Consider the following 18434-nt stretch of genomic DNA (forward strand, 5'->3'; position numbering starts at 1 on the left):
GAGTTGGTGAGCTGGTGTGCTGAGCTGCAGTGAGTGGCCGTGGGGTGAGTGGCAAAAGGGGGAGGAAGGGATTATTTTCATAAAAGAATATATGTAACTTTAATACACAGAAATAGTGTTGGGGGGTTTAATCAATGACCAGAAAGGGACATTTAAGTTATTTTTACACAATTACAACAAACATATGGGCATACAAAATCTGGAAACACTCTTGTATAAGTTTAACAGTCGATTTGTTTCTGAGCAAATAATAAATCAGTCATCTGAAGTTCGAGTATCGCACCGATGTAAATATTCTGTACAACCATACGCTTTTTGTTCCTGAACAAAACGTCATGCATCAGCAGCAGTTAAACATCACAATGGAGGCACACTAATAAACATACTACATTTATTGCATATTTTAATTATTTAATGTTTCAGTGCAATTCTACCAAGTTGTGCATATGTTTAAGTACCCATAGGGATTTGTTGCTATATTTTTTCCCATTAATAAATTACCACACATAAATCCTGTTTAAGTCACTAAATATGCAAAAATATGAGTGTGCGCTTCATGTCAAATCTCCCGGCTGTATGTAGAAAAGCATAGCTAAAGAGGAAGCGTGATTTTTACTGAGCTTTTTCTAAACACAGTGGTGACTAATAGAAATTCTGTTAAACGCCTGGGGATTTTAAAATGACAAGCAAGCGTCAATATTGCTCTCAAAGCATCCAAGGCTGTGCTGTGTTTCTGTGCGTCTGTGCGTCTGTGTGTGTGTGTGTGCATCCCTCAGCTTCCGAAGAGGAAGCTGAGCCTTATGTCCTAAGTAGAAAACATGGCTGGAAGTCTCTGTGCCAGCTGGCTCATGTCTCCTGGTGAAGTGAGGTGTGACAATAAATACACACTCCTTCACTAACAGCTAAGGTAGCCGAAACAAATACAGGCACTAAACCTACTGATGCGTTAAATCTCAGCGGTTTTCGTACCTGTGATATGTGAGTCACATTCGTTGTCTAAGTACATAAGTGAGGTGTTTCGTGTGCGTCTCGTAGCTTCTGCTATTCATCTACAAAAATCTATACAAATATAAATCAATACTGTTAATATATAGTCGTATTCAGCACAACAACAATGGAAGTATCAGCAGTGTTAAAGCTACTCCAATAACAATGATTGTCACAAATAGGACTTTTGTTGTGTGAGTGTTACTTATGTAAACCACTTTAACATTCAACAGCTGCTGCTCAAGTGACCATTCTGTGGCTCAGTGATGATGCTTTATGTTTGCATAAAGGTGTTGGAGGTGTTAGCACCCTTTAGAGGCAGAAAATGTATGTTGCACTCTTAAAATGACGTTCACTAAAAACACTAGGCTCCAGATTGTCCCACATCTAAAAGAGAGATTAAAATGCATGAAGACTGTTGGGGTTGGAGACGAAACTGCACCTCCTCCATGGTTCTTGTTTCAAGTCTCCCTCACAAGTCCCTGTCCTGGAAGGCGCTCAGGTTGAAAGCAGTGTCCATGAACCTCTTCAGCTCATTGAGGTGGGTGGACTTGTTGCCTGTCGCAGGTGCTGCCGCAGGATCCCGTCCCACATACCTGAAACGAACACTCAAGGTTTGTCACCAGTAACAGGAATTCAAATCCTTCACCTATAGTCCTAGGGGACAAGTTAACTTTCTGAACCTCAAAACCCACCAGCAGGACTGCCAGGCATGTTATCTTTAGGAATGTTTTCAGACTAATCGTAAAACTTTAGTTCCATGTGGAAAAATAACCAAATCTAAGCTTAAAATCATGACATTTTATCAAAATCACTTTATTCTACATGACTTATTTTAGGTTTTGCCAAAAATAAAAGCTTTGCTCTAACCAGACGGTGCAAAAACAAACAAAAACAAATATTAGTGACTTGTCTGCTAACAACACATGACAAAAATTCAGGGACTTTGAGACTGGCCAGAGCAGGAGGCTGTCTTTACATAGAGGAGATAGGACAAAAAGTAAATTTCTGTTTGGAATCAAAGAAATTCAAGGCTTTTTTCTTTCTTTTTTTTTATATTTCTATAGTTTATGGCATTAAAACTGTCATACTGCACAGTAACATTTGTAGTTTTCTCTACATCTAGTCATGGTTGTGCTGTTTCCGTGGAGCTGCAGGACTTTATATTGCAGTGCAAAATGAGCCCATAGTGAGTAAAAAAGTTACAGGAGGGTTAACAGAAGCCCTTACCAGATATGTTTCTTGTTGGCAACCACTGTGAGGAAACGTGGCCGGACATAATCATAGTAACCCATGTTCTTGTGCTCCTCCTGACACCAGACCAGCTCAGCATTGGCGTACTTATCTGCCTCTTCTCCGACCAGGTCGAATGGGAAAGGAGAGATCTGACGGGGAAGGCACAGAATGAATGACGGTTGAATTTATAAAACGGCATCACTTCCAGGCCTTCATTGTGTGGCATGTTCAAGCATGTACAAACCTGTTCAAGTCTGATGATGGCAACATCTCTCTCCAAGTTTTGCTGTTTCCTCTCTTTAGCCAGCTCATAGTAGACTTTGCCTGTGCAGAAGATGACTCTCTTGACTTGGTCTGGGCTTTGACTCGCAGGGCCCTCATCAGGAATCAGTCTCCTGAATTTAGTGCCTGCAAACATTAAATATCAAATGTTTCAAGAAGCTGCACACATACAGTCATAAAACACTGTTATGTCACATTTCACACAAAGTGAAACTCCACCTTTGGCGAGGTCATCAAAACTTGACCTTGCATCCGGGTGCCTCAGCAGAGATTTTGGAGTGAAAATGATCAACTGTATAAGAAAAAAAAAAAAAGAAGAAGAACAGGAAGAAAAAAGTTTCTGTCAGTGACAAACAACAGATTGATCCTGTCATCCGTAGCTTCATTGTGCTCACTAGAAAAAAAAAAAAACTCCAGAGATAAAAGTTTTTATCTCTTTTCACGCTAATTTGTTGTCAACATATAGCACGGAACATCAGCATTGGGAAAACAAAACATTTCTTTAACAATCAAATAAATAAAGCCTTTGTACTCAGTCAACCGACTCCAGAATTTCACAGTTTTTCATAAAAAAAACAACAATATTATCCCCCCTTGGCCCCCTCACTAATTTGCTCAGGAAGTAATTTTCTCATGCTTCGCAAAGCATTGCATTTATGTGCGACAGGGGATCAGTTAAGACATTCACTGTGGCTGAAAACTGGGAGAGACTGGAACAGGAGCTGCGCATATACAAAAAAAAAAAAAAAGAGAGAAAAGCTTTCCACATCAAAAGTTAACACGCAAACTAGCTCTACTTTAGGGGTTAAAACTGGAAGTTAATAACATACAGACCACATTTGTACTATAACAGAGTTAAGTCAATGTTGTCAGAGGTTATTCATGCATATGCAAAGCAAGTTTTCTCATAAATCACGGTTCTATCTATTAATTGTGTCATAACATAGTAATTAGAACAGTATATGTAACACTGAAGCAATGAACAACTAGCAGGAAACAGCAACTTTTTCTTCTCACAGAAATACTCTCCTTATTCCTCAAATACAAATACAAGTTTTTCAGGATGAGCCACAATAAGAAGTTTTCAGGACTATATTTTCTAAATTTAAGTGTGAAAATAACCAGCAATTAGTTTTAAAGTGTAAACTAGATTTGCTTTCCAGGAAACCAGTGGCCTATTTTAGACATAAAAACAACCACTCCATGACTAGAACAAACTCAAGCAAAGCAACCCACAGATAAAACCCAGTAAGGATGTTGTTACACTTTACCGGTTTCCTGAATGGCAGCAGAGTCTGTCGTCTGAGCACATGACAGTAGTTGGCAGGTGTGGAGCAGTTGACCACAATCCAGTTACAGTCATGCAGCTGCTCGACTTCAAAATCTCCACTGAACTCCTGTGTAAAAAGATTAATAATAAAAAAAAAAGGTTATCATTTATAAATGTTAATGAATGGAATAATTAGGTTGTGCTTGTCTCGATGGCAGCGATGCTTTTATCTCATAACTGGGCACAAGATGAAGCACATAAATGTATCAGTGCACTGGATCCCACTTTTGCACACACACAGGACAGAGAATGTTAATCCCATCGTATGCTCTCACTAATAGTTTGATCAATACCCCATTTGAAGATGAATTTGGTCAACCTCTGCTGACGCAGCCCCCTGAGCTTCCCTCCTTGAATGTTCCCTCATACCCGTTGACCCCTGGGAATGTGGGTAACTGCTGAATACCAACACTTTGGGGCCATAATGAAGAGACTTTTCAGCTCTAGACAAATAGGCAATCATCACTTAAGCCGTCACTTAAGTGGTCGGGACATCAGCACGGCCGATAAAACAGCAAACCACTAGATGTTAACTGCAGCACACCGTGGAGTGCACTGTGAGGCGGCTTAGAATTTCTTTGACATAAACCATTAGAGGAAAGTACTTGTGACCATTTCAGCTTCAATATAATTTGTACATGCCAACATACAGGGATGTGATCTGGATCATCTTTGCTCATTTGCAGGAAGCGTTCAGGTCGAGCTGATGAATGTTCTGGACCCTGAAGACAGAGCGAGACACATAATTACCAAATGGAAGAAGAATCCTACAAGAACATATATTCTAACAATGTCCATCCTCCATTTTCTGAAGTACTGTGTCTTGGTTGATTTTTACTTCTCACCATTCCCTCCATTCCATGTGGCAGCAGCAGGATGATGCCGTTGTTGCGGACCCACTTGGCCTGACCCGAGCTGATGAACTGGTCGATGATACACTGAGCCGTGTTGTGAAAGTCTCCAAACTGGGCCTCCCAGAGGATCAGAGCATTTGGACTGGCCATGGCAAACCCCAGCTCAAAACCTGAGGTCACAGTCATCATTATACAGAGCGACAAAATGACGTATCACAGCATGGTGTGCAGTTGGAGCAGTTTCAGTCTTACCTAGAACACCATACTCTGATAAGGAGCTGTTGCAGACAGTGTAAGGAGCCTGGTTCTCCCACAAGTGGTTCATAGGAACACAGATACGTTTGTCCACCTCTTGGTCGTGAAGAACATGATGGCGGTGACTGCAAAACATAAGAGAAGCAGTGACAGTGAGCAGTGAAACAGGCGTAGGGAAACAAGATTACAGCCATGCTACTGGCTTTGTGAGCTGTCCTTTGAGCTGAATGCACGCTAACAAGCTCGCAGTGAAAACACTGGCATGCTGGTGTTGGGCAGGTATAATGTCTGCCATGGTCACCATACTACAAAAGCTTAGCATGTTAGTATGCTAAATCGTTATCCTCTGCAGACCATAAATACCAAATTTCATGGTCACACAGTTTATAGATGTGGAGATGTTTTAATGCGTGTATGACCAACAATGAGACAAACAACCCTAGGATCTTGCTGCTAAAATGGCTAAAAAAACATGACTGTTGTTCCAAGTCATTCATTTGTGTATAAAGATTGTGAAAATAAATCAGTGTAATGACATCTATTAGTAAGAGAGCATATGCATCACATTTAGCTAAAATTAATAGATGAAGTCAGAGAGAAACAAAAATAACCACACAAACCACTGTAAGAGGTTGTAACACGTGCTATGTGCAAAAATAAACAACTTTCCTGCAACGTGTGATCATTTGTATCACAGATTTCTTTTTTTAACCAAAAAACAATACATTTTTAAGGGTTTAAATGGTCAAAAAATAAATGTTAAATCAAAATGTACAAATAAAAGCAAACAGAGGAAAAACTGTAAACCACAAAATTTAAAAAGCTGGAAACAGTTCTTGTCTGTTTCTTTGATAAATTACTTAACCGGTTAATCATTTACTGATTATGTAGTTAATCATTTCACCACTAGCGTTTAGAGAACAAAAATGGTATTTCTGACTGTTGAATAGTGTTCCCTGACTGACAGGCAACTGTCAGGACTTTTAAACAATGATGGTGAAAACAACTGGTTTTCTAAGGCAATTAGATTTTCTAAAGAGTCTTAACCCAGTAGATGCAGCGGCACTCACACCGACACACACAGCAGCCCGTGTTCTCGGCCCACAGAGGCGCTCTATGAAGAGTCCTCTCCTTTCGTCTCTCGTGATATTCAGTCAGAATGAGGCTCAACAAGAGTTGATGGGAGCAAAGAGCCAAGTGTTAACAAGCTCTGCCAGTCGGCTCGCTCCCTGGAAGGAATCGGCTTTCAAAACCAGCACGATCAGACAATCACTTAAACCCCTTTAACATCACTTTAATGACATCTACACACATGCATACATTCAAACGCACACACAGTGCTGGAGGTTATGTAAGGGTCAGGCAGAAGAACTGCAGGAAATAACAAAAATTACTATCTTGAATGTGATATATCGCCTCCAAGAAGACTAGATTATTATGATATGAGGCCTTTGAATAGTATTATCCATAATTATGGACTAATGAGGACACATAATTTGCTGCATAATTGTTGAATCCTTGATCCACATTTGTAGGATACACACTTTCTCTTCAAGAAATCCTCATTGAAAAGAAACCAAAGAATCTAAATCATCCAGCATTAATTGCGGTAACACTTTATTTCTATTTACATTTTCACAATCCACCTGCACACAGTCCAAGGAGGACCGAATGAGAATGAGGTCTTTCTCTTGGGTTGCCTCATAAATGGCATGCCCACCTCTCTCTTCTTTATGTTTTCTTTCACTTCCACACACAAAAACGCACACACTTCCTCTGCCTGGGGGCCCCATTAGTCAGGGAAAGGGGTGCACAGTGCAGCACATGCAACCCATCCAAACACGACGACTGAATCCATTAGTCCACGCCGTTACGTACATCACAGAAACGCAAGCAGGCCCACTCAACTGTAACATGCCAATATGCTCAGCTCCTAAGAACTATGAAGGGAACCAGAATAGTGGGGGATGAAAGAAGTGTAGGTGGGGAGCAAGGGAAAAAAAAAAAAAAGAACAATGAGGGGAGTTAGGGGGTTAGGTATAAAGACAAGGAATGAAATGTAGACTTACAGCTGACACCTAGGAGGATTTAAATAAACAACAGGTTACACAGAGATGTGGAGTGGACGCAGTATCGGACTGCTGTCATTTTTTTCAACTAGGCAAATCACCCTGCTGAGGGGGACAGCGGAAGGGGAGAAGTAGATGTCATTGGTAAATGCGAGGCAAAGGAAAAAGCCCTGTAGCCTCTGGTTAGTTAGTGTGATGTATGTCGCTGTGAGCGGAGGGGGGGGGTGGGTGTTGTCAGAGAAGATGGGCTGGTGGAGAAATGATAGGGGACAGATGAGACAGGCACAGCGAAAGGGGGGCTGGTTTTGTTCATGTGTCACTCGTTCCCTCCATACCATGACAACACCATGTGGGCTTCACAGATCCCAGGAGACTGCGCTGACGTCTCTTGTCTGTCAGATTCTCTATGATACTCTCCACACACACCCCCCAGTTACTTAATTCACTGTCTTTAAGAGAGTGCCATTTACCCTTTAGATGTGGTCGCTGAAACTGAGATACTCGAAAATTTAATTTCAAAATACTATATTTTTAGCAGTCAGCAGCAGTAAGGCTGGCTGACATAGTATAGTAGGACAAGTAGAAATATTTATTACTATGGATACGTACATATAATAATCTCACAAATCAGACATAAATCACATATACATAAACAAAACCTTACTTTTTCGTTACTTTTCCGTTTGTATTTTCATCATTAACTTAGACAACAGAAGAGAAAGAAAGAACAGATAACATCTTTTAATTACACTATGATTCAGTTCAAAGCTGATACTGACATATCGCCAAGTCCTACAACATTGTAAAGATATATAAACGGAAACTGAGAGAGGAAAAAGTGAGAGGATGTGAGACACCTCTGGATTCCTTCTAAAACATAAAGATTTTTTTTGAGCGTAACAAAACTAACAGGTATTCACATTTTTAAAAAGTCGTCATAAAGGCCACATCGAGTTCTCAAAGACTCACCTAAAAGTTCCCCGCTCAACATCTTGCCCGCTGAGCCGTATGTGTATGCCGTCTTTCAGAAGGGAGCCAAAGGCCATGTACTCTCCCAGAGCCCAGTCCATCTGACGGTTCTTCACCAGGTCAGCTCGACCACGCAGGATACGAGACACACCTAAAGGAGACGCCAGCAGAGGAGCAAAAAAACAAGTTGATATCTTAGAAGAGCGTTGAGAAAGGGGGTGCAAACCTATTGGACTGATGTACTGCACTATAAAAACACTGAGAAGCTTTGCGTCAGTCTTAATTGCTGTAGCTTTAGACAATCAGCTGTGCAGGCCAAACACCTGCTGCTAGGAAAGAATATGTTAACCACTTTAATAATCAAAGATAAAGATACTGCTTTCCTGTTAATATGTAGATTTCTCGCATGGTACATAAGTGCTACCGCTACCATCACCATTACTGTGACTATTACCCCAAATCACTGCTCTGTCGTTAAGCACAAAGCATTACTATACTCACCAGGGTGGATCTTAAAATCCTCCAGAGGCACTGAGCTGGCTGTCTGACCAATGTGCTGCAGAACCTCCTCGTCCAGTCCTGTAGGGGGGCAGCTCATGCTCCTGGGTTCCCCTTCTGCTGTGAAGAAATCTACAGAGAAGGAAATCATCACTCCAGCAGGAACAGAAATTACGAATAGAAAAAGTAAAAAATCAAATGTAAAAATGGAACAAATTGCATTACTTTGTGTTTACTCATTAAATAAAGAGGCAGCTTTTCATAGTACCGGGACAACTTACCTGGCCAAGGTGAGTCAAGCCAGTGTCGAATGTGCAAGATCTTCTCATCCTTGGAGCTGGTGTACGCCTCCTCACATATCTTGTCATATTTGGCAACTTCTTCCTGCCAACACATTTCGTAACAGGGGCAATGAAAAACTCCTCAATTGAACTAATGCAGAGCTTGTTTAATTTAATTAAGGGACTTCAGCTGACTAACCTAAACTGTGTGCAGCTGAGACAGAGAGAAAATGAGACTGAGAAGGGAGAGACAGATATTAGAGGAGGAGAAAAGCCTCCAGTAGCACTAACCGTTCTGCCTTTCCTATATTATAAATGGGCCTTTCGCCACAGTCCAAATAGCGGGCCACACAACAGAAAACAATGTCCATCAAAAGCCAGGTCTTTGCACACCAGAGAGCTGCTGCAGTATTTCTCTGACATGTGAGATGAAAAAAAAAAAGTTTAGAATTGATGCTAGGGTCAAAGTTTCTGTTTTGAATGAAGAGCCTTTCCAATTCCACTGAATGGCGCCTGAATCTGAGATATCCTTCAGTTTCATTGAGCAATATATACTCTCTGTGAGGGATTGTGAGACCAGGTGATTGAAGCGGGGCAGTAAATTGAAACTCAAATGCAGCAGTGCTGGCATAACATATTTAGTCGAAGGCTAGGGTAATATCTAAGTGTGATTTAATGCCCACAGCCCAGCAGATGGTGATATAGCAAATAAAACAGCATACAGTAGCAGCGAGCAATATACAGTATATTTAACAAGAGAAAGTAGTGTTAGATCACAAACCTCAAATTCCTGCAGCGTCACCACTCCCTCAGCAATGAGCTTATCAGAGTACTTTTTCAGCACATGCTCCTGCCGACGGATCTGTTTGTACATGAGCGGCTGGGTGAACATGGGCTCGTCCATTTCGTTGTGCCCAAAACGTCTGTAAGAAACCTGTAAAAAGCACACAGCTTAAAACAACAAGATACTATCTGTACGTATGTGGTTGCTGATCCCGTTAAGACTTGACTGACCAGGTCAATGACGACGTCCTTGTTGAAGGTGGACCTCCACTCTGCAGCCACCCGGCACACGTAAATGACAGCCTCAGGATCGTCAGCATTCACATGGAAGATGGGTGCATTGACAACCCGAGCAACATCAGTGGGGTAAGGAGAGGAGCGGGCCACTCGAGGATCTGTTGTGAAGCCAATCTGATGCAAACATGCAAAACTATTATAATCTAGAGGCTTGAATCACATACATGATGTCCAGAACAACAAAATGTGCTCTACCGTTACAAATAACAACAGAAAATATCTTTATATGTGTAAAGCAACATGTGTACCATCTAAAACTAAAAGCTTTTATTGTCAGTTTTCTTAAATTTCTAATACCTGGTTGTTGACCACCACATGGATCGTACCATGTGTGGTATAAGAGGGGAGCTCGCTCAGATGAAAGGTTTCATACACAACTCCTTGTCCAGCAAAAGCAGCATCACCGTGCATCAAGATGGACATCACCTTAAATCAATAATTAGATTCACAAGGGTGAAGCAGTTTGCCTACATGCTTTTAAATATAAAGAGTTCTTTGCAAAAACAGGTAACTGCATCTTCACAAACCTTCTAAAAATCTACTTTCCATCATCCTCCTGAGACAATGTCAACCAAACTTAACTTATTTTTCTCATGTCATTTCTACTGAGTCAAATCCACTCAACTTCTGTTTGATTGATATTATCTCAAGCAAACCACAAAAAAAAAAACGTTTTCTGAAAATCTACAAAATGAAGTTATCTGTTTTTGCAAATGAACTCTTCATATAGTCCTGGCAACGTAAGAGTTACCTTCTTTCCCTGAGTGTCTCCTTTGTAAAACTGCTCAGCTTTGGTCTTCCCCTGAACCACCGGATCCACTGCCTCCAGGTGGGAGGGGTTTGCCATAAGTGACAGCGTGATGTTCTTGTCCGTCTCCCGGTTAATCCTCTCGTGGTACATCCCAAGGTGGTATTTGACATCACCTGAGCCCTACAAGTGCACAGACTGAGGTTAAATAAAGCACCAGCTGGTACCTCCAAAATACTTTTCTCTGACATTTTTTTTAACATAGTCACACGACAGCTTGCTCACCTCATCTGTAGCTTCTAATTTAGGGTCAAACTGACAGAAGATCTGGTCCAGCTCCTTTCGGATCACATTGGCCAAGACGTTTAGTCGACCCCTGCAAGTACAGTTTACAAAGTCTGTATCGAATAGGGAAGGAATTGACCGTGTGAACAGACTGAATTAAGAGGTGAGAAAAGGTCCGAAGCACTTTACCGATGAGGCATCCCCATGATCACACTGTCGATGCCTGCAGCGCTCGACTTGTCGATGATGGTTTTAAGAGCAGGGATGAGAACTTCACAGCCTTCTAGACCAAATCGTTTCTCTGATGACCACTTTCTGGCCAGGAAATCCTCAAATCTAGAGATAAAAATAGTTTTTAACAGTTCACTGATGTTTTTTCCATCAAAACGTAGCTTTACACAACTGATACTACAGAATATACAGCTACTACTTGATAATGTTTTCTTTCTGGAAAATTACTATGATGGGTTAGAAAATTTGTACTCAAGCACTTAGCAAATTCACTTCATTCCCAATGTGTGTGTGTGTGTGTGTGTAGAATACAGTAAGAAAGATATGCACACTAACAACAGACAGATCACTTCTAGGAACCTCTCGTGAGTTCTGAGATCATTAATCAAAGACGAAAATGAACTCACATGAAGAATAGGGTGCTAATTTCTAAATATATGTGTGTTAGAGTTTGGTTTATGTTACGAGAGTCCTGGGCGTGAGCTATAAGTAAAAATGAGGTACTGTGCTGTCACCAAAGTGTAAGTCAGTGGATGATTATTCATTGCTGACCGTGTGGATCGGATCAGGCGGGCCAGCAAAGTCCTCTTCTCTGCATTAGTGAACTGCATGATTCCCGGACTCTCGAATTTCTGTCGAATCCACTGACACTGGTCCACATTGTTAATGAACATAAATTCAACCCCGATGTGACCGCAGTAGGATGTCTAGAGAAGAAGAAAAGGGAAAAATAGCATGGAACAGAAATATGAATTCCCTCCATCACTACATGAATGTACGGACACTCACACACACGAAGAGAGTACCTCTAGTCTGCGTATAATTTCTCTAAGAGGAAGAGTAGTCTCTTGTCCACCGATGAAGGTGGTGGAGGGCAGCTGGAAGCTTCTATCCAAGTCAGACTCATCAAGACCATAGAAACCTACAACAGCATGGTGTGAAACATACAGTAGATTTGATTAAGACTCAAGACAGGCTGACTATGCCCACTGATTGCTTATAATTGTACCTCCTAAATTACAATTAAAGTTCTTTTAATTTGCTCTATTCTTTGTACTGTTCTTCTGTAGAGAAAAGAATATATATCCTTACAGGGAGCACGACTATAATGCAGTTCAATCATGCTTAAGAAAATCTAAAGATTGAAACCAAGGATCATTATTCAATTTTAACTAATGACCGGAAAACTGAAAATAGATACGTTTTCAGGTTACTAGTCATTAGTTGGAAGATTTTATATTCTGTTACTTTTTTCAATATCATGTAAATGCAGCAGAAACCACAGTATAGATTGGTAACAATAATAAAACTACATTATTTATGTTACTGCAATGTTTATGTTAATTATTCATATAAATGTGAATATTTGCTACTGTAGTGAGACTAGAGCAGATTTGTTTATCAGCTGATTAAGTCAAGATTGGTCACCAAATAATCTTGCAAATTTAATAATTGAGCAAGGCATTCATCAAGCATACATTTTCACAACAGTTGTTGTTAATGGCTTCTCTGAAGGGAAGATTTACTAATATAATCTTTGTAAATTAAATGCAGGAAAAAACAGCAATTTGAAGGTATTCTCTTGGGTTCTGGGGAATTGTGATCACCATTTTTCACATTCCATTGACTAAATGATTAATTGATCCATCAAAATATAATGACCAAAAGATAAATTGATGACGAAAAATATCATTAGCAGCTCTCAGTGAGACTGAAGGGCTCCCTCCATACTCAGAGCAATGAATTAAGAGGCAAAATTTAATCTGAGGTGATTGGTTTGATGAAAAAGAATGTGAAAATAAAGCTTTGGGAGAGAATGATGACCATAATCCAGAAGAGATTTGTAGACAGTATGGCATCAGGACTGATGGAGTTAGAGCATCAGTATGAGCGGACCTAACATACAGGTAGACTTGTGTGCTGACAAAGCCCACCTGAGAGAGCTGGTCAAGCTCAAGATCACAGGCAACATCGGAGGAGACAGGTGCAAATCATATTAGGAACACTGCAAAGACAAAGGGGGCCAAGAATAGACTCGTGCACTATCAGCTGACCGAATAAGGGGCCACGGATGCTGTCATTAGCCTTCATTAGGGAGCTATAGCCCTGATGACAATACATAATGCGATGCTACGTCCTGACACACACTGATCACTGATACCAGCAGCCAACAGAAACAATGTCTCTCTCTCTCTCTCTCTCTCTCTCTCTCCTCTTTACTTGCTATTACGGTAGACTTCGATCGCTTTCTGTGGCCATCCCGCATCCTCCAGCCCTCAGTCCACTAAATGAAATGGAGAATGACACGAGCTTGGCCTGAGATTAATGGCAGCATTACGCTGACCAACTCGTATACACACTTGGCGGAGAATGTGATGGGGCCCTTTATACTAAAATACCACTTCCCGTCTTGAGCCTGATGAGTTACACAACCCTGGATCAAGGATGTGTGTATAATGTGAGCATAGCTGCACATGTATCTACTGGGGAAAAAAAACCTTGAGGGGATATAAAAATGTTATTTAAATAAAAAAACAAATGAAATATTTTCATTATAAAGAAGATAAAGCTTTTGAAGTAAGCCTGCCAGTGAGACTGAAAGCCGTAAGTTCGACGTGTATCCTTACAGTTAATTAGAATGAAGGACTTCTATAGTAGGAATCTCATCAGCATATATACTGCCTGTGGGGTAACTCCACATGCTATTAGTTGAAAGAGGGATATAAAATAAGGAGCTGTTTTGTACGAGGTCTATATATATAAAAAAAATAATAGATTGATCCTGCAGATGTGCATTTATTATTCTGTATTGTTTTTTAGTAATAGAGCTGGTCTTAATCGCAATCACGTCACATTTTATATTCCTGGGAGAGGGTTGTGATGTATAATTTGGCCAGGATGAAAGAGTCTTGCCTAATTTATCAATGGTGGTTATCAGGTCGGAGGGAACAAAGGAGTCCAGGTCAGCCTCCAGGATGCCAAGAGGGTCTAACTGAGCAACATGGTGACCGCGAATCTATGAGACAGGAAGAAATGTGGAAGAAAAAAGGAAAACAAAGAGAATCAGGTAAGAAGAAAAAAAAATGAAAAAAAGAGAACTGTGACAGGCAGTAAAGATTAAGAAGCAAATTGATTTCCATCATGGTGCTGAGTATGAACAGCTGGAGAATAAGCAAACACTCAGTTACAGGTCAACCTCTCTAGGAAAAGAGACCCTTGGGAGTGCTTTTATGTCTACGTACAGACACACACACACACATTTCCAGCAGGACTACAACAAGCTGGGAATAAAAGTAACGCCTTTGCCAAAAGACAGAATTTAATAAATCCCTCGGATAGTTCCTCGAATTAATTTGAGGGTGAGAGGAAATGTTGCCACCTGTTTTGTTTAAGTAGTCTCTTTGATATTTCCATTTTCAAAAAGCAGCCAGGCTAAGTAGGTTAGAGCTAATCTTACAATTTGCATAACCTCGTGCAGGGACAAACAAATTGTATATTCCTTTTAATACGAGGACACACAGTATAAACAGCTTTCTTTGCCAGTCGCATCTGTTTTGGCAAGTCCAAGTGGATTCTGTTTGATGCATTTTTCACACACCCGTCAGAGATACAAATAGTCAGTCAGCTGTGGCTCGAGGAAGATGTCTTAATTCTGTACACAGACACTGCTTCAAGATTTAAATTGATGGCCATGAATCTTTTATTTAGTAAATGTCACAAATCCTCATTACAACAAAAGCCGATGTATGCGCATGTGTCTGAGCACCTGAGTGCGTGTGGGTGTGTGTGTGTGTGTATTTGTGTGTGTTCTTCACAGCTGGTCTGGGTGAACGTGGCGTACCTGGTAGGCTCTGATAAGAGTGTGTACAGCCAGGTGGTCCTCCACCACTTTCTGCGCCATGTCGAGTGAGTGGGACATCACTCGGCCCTGGAGCAGGGTGGAGGGACGTGTCTCAGCTGCCTCGCCAGATGGACTAGAGGCCTGCATGTTTCGGAAGAATCCGTCCCAGGACTAGAATACAGAAAAAGACGGACCCAGCAGAGACAAACAGGTCCATCACAAACATGAACACCTGCTGCTTACTGACTGGTTGGATGGGGGATGACAGAAACGTGAAAAGCAGGATGTGAATGCAGAACACTGCAGCTACAACATATTTGTACATGACCCAGGCAAATGAACTAATAACTGAATAAGTAAGATATTATCAAGTTTCCTCTGACTAAAGATATGCTGAACTATCTTTCAAGACCAACAAAGGCAGTCAATTATAATTTCACTTCTTCACACTCCACGTGTCGATGACATTGTTACCTCTGTATATTTCCATCCATGGCCTAAAAATGAACAACATATAGCGGAACTGATTACATCCCTTTGTAATAACACATAAAAATCAAATAAATCAGCATTGTATGACCTTACAGTAAGCACATAACTTCTAAGTTGAACAGTGGGGTATTTGCTCTTTTGTCAAATTAAAAACTAACAGTTTAAATTTACTACATAAAAAATTGCCCCCCACAGTAGGCAATCAGAGCAACAGAGTCATATATTACATTTTTTCAGTACTTTGCACGTTCTTTATAATTTTTGATGGCTCAATCCTCTTCAGCATGGAGAATACCAGTGTTGTACACATTTTCAATCTTTTTCTTCACATTTTTTTTAAGTCCTTCAGGCAAATCTTTACCATGTGGCTCCATGATGCAGACATGCAGACAGCCACAACTGGTCCAAAACTGAGAAAGTTCAAGTCTTCACAAATCATTTTGTAGCCATGTTTAATCCTAATTTGAAATACTAAACACTTGCTTTTTAGGTTTTCTGACTACTGTTTCAGTGATTGCAGGTGTATTCACTTTTGTTGCATTTAGTTTCTACTTATGGGGCTGTATTTTCAATATAATCTCTTTACAACATTTTGTTTTTTATTTTTCATATGAGGAAATATTCTTCTTGTTAACTTGGATATAATGCAATTACTGAATGGTGATACAGTTTGGAAACATCCATCCATCCATTATCTATACACCGCTTAATCCTCATTAGGGTCGCGGGGGCTGGAGCCTATCCCAGCTGACTTAGGGTGAAGGCAGGGGACACCCTGGACAGGTCGCCAGTCCATCGCAGGGCCAGTTTGGAAACATTTGACATCTAATTGTGCACAGAGGTCCATCTGTGTCCTATACTGTATATTCAACATGACAACTTGGCACATGTTGTACACTGCTCTATTACCTCATGGACGTTTTTGTGGTCCTCCAGCCAGGCGAAGTACATCTCCTCCACATAGCTGGAGCTGCTGGCCACCGCTGGGAGAAGCGGCTCAGTCCTGGAGGAGGTGGAGGAGGAGGAGGAGCAGCCTCTTTTTGGATCAAGCCAGCGCCTGGCCGGGCCCCTTCCACACCCACGAAGCAGCTGGCTCCCTCCAGCGCACCCACCCTTCAGCACACCCGCTAACGCCCGAAACTGACTCATGGCTGCAGAAGTGAACAGAGAAAAGTGAAAGTGTGCACAGTTTGATTTGAGTCACAGCCTGAGTATGAGAAATATCTAAATGTCACGTATCATTATAGTATTTCAGCTGTTTAAACTGACTGTAGGACTGGAAAGAGCGCATATGGCACATTATGAGACTATAATTGCCAACACAGTCGGGATGACCTTTACAATTTTCGATGGAATCTACATCTTAGCTGCATACGTTTAATGTTGAAGCTAGAGTAAACACATTCGCGTAACCGGCCTGTTTCTGTGCAAAAAAATCTATGCAGCTGCAAACAGCGCGTAACCGCGAACATCTCAACTATGACGGTGCTGCAGTATCTGACCGCTGAAGGAACTTCCTCACCTTTTTCCTGCAGGATGCTTTGCTTTACGGGCTCCTTTTTAGACTACAGCGCCGACATCACTGCCAAAACATTGCCTATTTCCACCTACATCTGTTCCCTTTTCCCCCTGCTGGACTCCTAATCCCTCAGCGTCAACATAAATCCTCATAATCTCCGCTCGTCTCTGACATTGCAAAAGCGCGCTACCACGCAGGAAAGAACAGTGGTTTTTAAAACGTCCAAAACGTTTTATTGCTGTAAATTACGATTACCTTAGACTGCACCGCTCTTTGGCTTTACTGTCATCGCCGAGAGGTGCAAATAGGACAGGTATCAGTGAAGGTGACACAGATCCAAGTGGAGCTTGGCACGCCCCCCTCCTCCGCGCGTCAGGTGGTGCGTCCTGTGCGCAGGGAGCAGCCTGCTGCACCCAAAGGTGGCTTGGGGTTCCTGGTAAACACACCTGCTGAGGTAGGGGCACGCATAGAGGGGCAAACATAAATCACATGCCATGCCTCTTCAAATAAAAACATCAGAAGTCAGTGTTTTTCTTTACAACTGCACTTTTAGAATCAGAATACTTACTTTTAATCTATGAGCACACACTTCTCAGCCAGACAGGTGATTTTTCCCCCCCCTTCTCCAAGATATATCACACATGTGTCTTTGCCTTCAGTGTTAATTATATAAACCAATTAAACTTTTATAAAGGCTGAACATGAGTCATTGGAACAAGTGGTTTCAGATTGATGGGCTTCTACCTTGAGTGGGTTAAACAATAAGATAATTGGCCCTGCCTCCACCCAGCCTCTTTTCCTTCCCCCTCACCAACCCCTTGCTCTCCTCCTCATCTAGATTTTCATCATTCATACTTGCTGGCTGAGAGGGAACAGTATTATCAATCATGACAAACACACTACTGAGGGGTGGGGGGAGAAGAGAGTGGGCAGGAGGATCTACCAGACAGAGCAGTAGAAGGTCTAAATATCGGAACGTCAACAATCACAGCAGCATTATGCTTTCTTTAAAATGCCAAGCAGTATGCAGTGCAGTGTCTCCTTTCAAGAATACAAAAAAGTCTCATTGATATGCTCCACATGCTTGATATTAAATGAGTGCTTTCCCCCTACACAAATACATTCATTATTGTTTAACTCCAGTGCAAGCAGCATTAAGGTTCAATGTTTCCTGAACTCTTTTATTTGCATTTTGCTGCAGCTCTCCAGCTGACCTGGAGAATGCAGGGTCAAGCAATTATGAACTGAAATGCCATTTTGTTATAGTGACTTTGCCACTTGACAGAGATGGAGTGAAGACCAGAAGCTTTCTGGCGTTATATTAATAATGTTCATCGATGAAAAGACTTGTGCCGCTGGGTAACACTGCAGCCTTGATGTTAAATAACATCCTGCTTAGAATAATTACATCACTATACGGGACAAAACCGGACCAGCTGTTTAGGATTTGAAACATTTCTTGTGTATTGGGAAATGA

General features: G+C 41.3%; 1 protein-coding gene across 3 annotated transcripts; it reads right to left on the reverse strand.

The window, feature by feature from the left end:
• Positions 1–114: 114 nt before the first annotated feature.
• On the reverse strand, positions 115–16587 carry ogdhl (oxoglutarate dehydrogenase L). Of its 3 annotated transcripts, none has more exons than XM_008286432.1 (22): positions 16348–16587; positions 14947–15117; positions 14019–14121; positions 11912–12027; positions 11658–11812; positions 11064–11210; positions 10875–10965; positions 10593–10772; positions 10139–10267; positions 9776–9955; positions 9543–9695; positions 8762–8864; positions 8484–8612; positions 7983–8133; positions 4942–5069; positions 4681–4859; positions 4486–4557; positions 3777–3902; positions 2725–2797; positions 2468–2631; positions 2218–2372; positions 115–1583 (listed from the first exon to the last, which is right to left on the reverse strand). In XM_008286432.1, the coding sequence occupies exons 1-22, from the start codon at positions 16585–16587 to the stop codon at positions 1460–1462; spliced, it is 3069 nt and encodes a 1022-aa protein (XP_008284654.1). In that variant the 3' UTR covers positions 115–1459. The 3 variants fall into 3 exon arrangements, with proteins under 3 accessions (XP_008284654.1, XP_008284656.1, XP_008284657.1); XM_008286434.1 differs by having other exon boundaries at positions 11912–12042; positions 14028–14121; positions 16348–16407; XM_008286435.1 differs by lacking the exon at positions 14947–15117 and having other exon boundaries at positions 16348–16404.
• Positions 16588–18434: the final 1847 nt, after the last annotated feature.

Source organism: Stegastes partitus, unplaced genomic scaffold (assembly GCF_000690725.1).
Source record: "Stegastes partitus isolate 25-593 unplaced genomic scaffold, Stegastes_partitus-1.0.2 Scaffold455, whole genome shotgun sequence".
Classification (NCBI taxonomy): Eukaryota; Metazoa; Chordata; class Actinopteri; family Pomacentridae; genus Stegastes; species Stegastes partitus.

Coding starts and splice junctions, on each gene's coding strand:
- ogdhl (XM_008286432.1), bottom strand. CDS start 16,587: ATGAGTCAGTTTCGGGCGTTAGCGGGTGTGCTGAAGGGTGGGTGCGCT. Junction 15,118..16,347: donor ACCACAAAAACGTCCATGAG/GTAATAGAGCAG, acceptor TCTGTATTCTAG/TCCTGGGACGGATTCTTCCG. Junction 8,134..8,483: donor GGATTTTAAGATCCACCCTG/GTGAGTATAGTA, acceptor CGTCTCCTTTAG/GTGTGTCTCGTATCCTGCGT.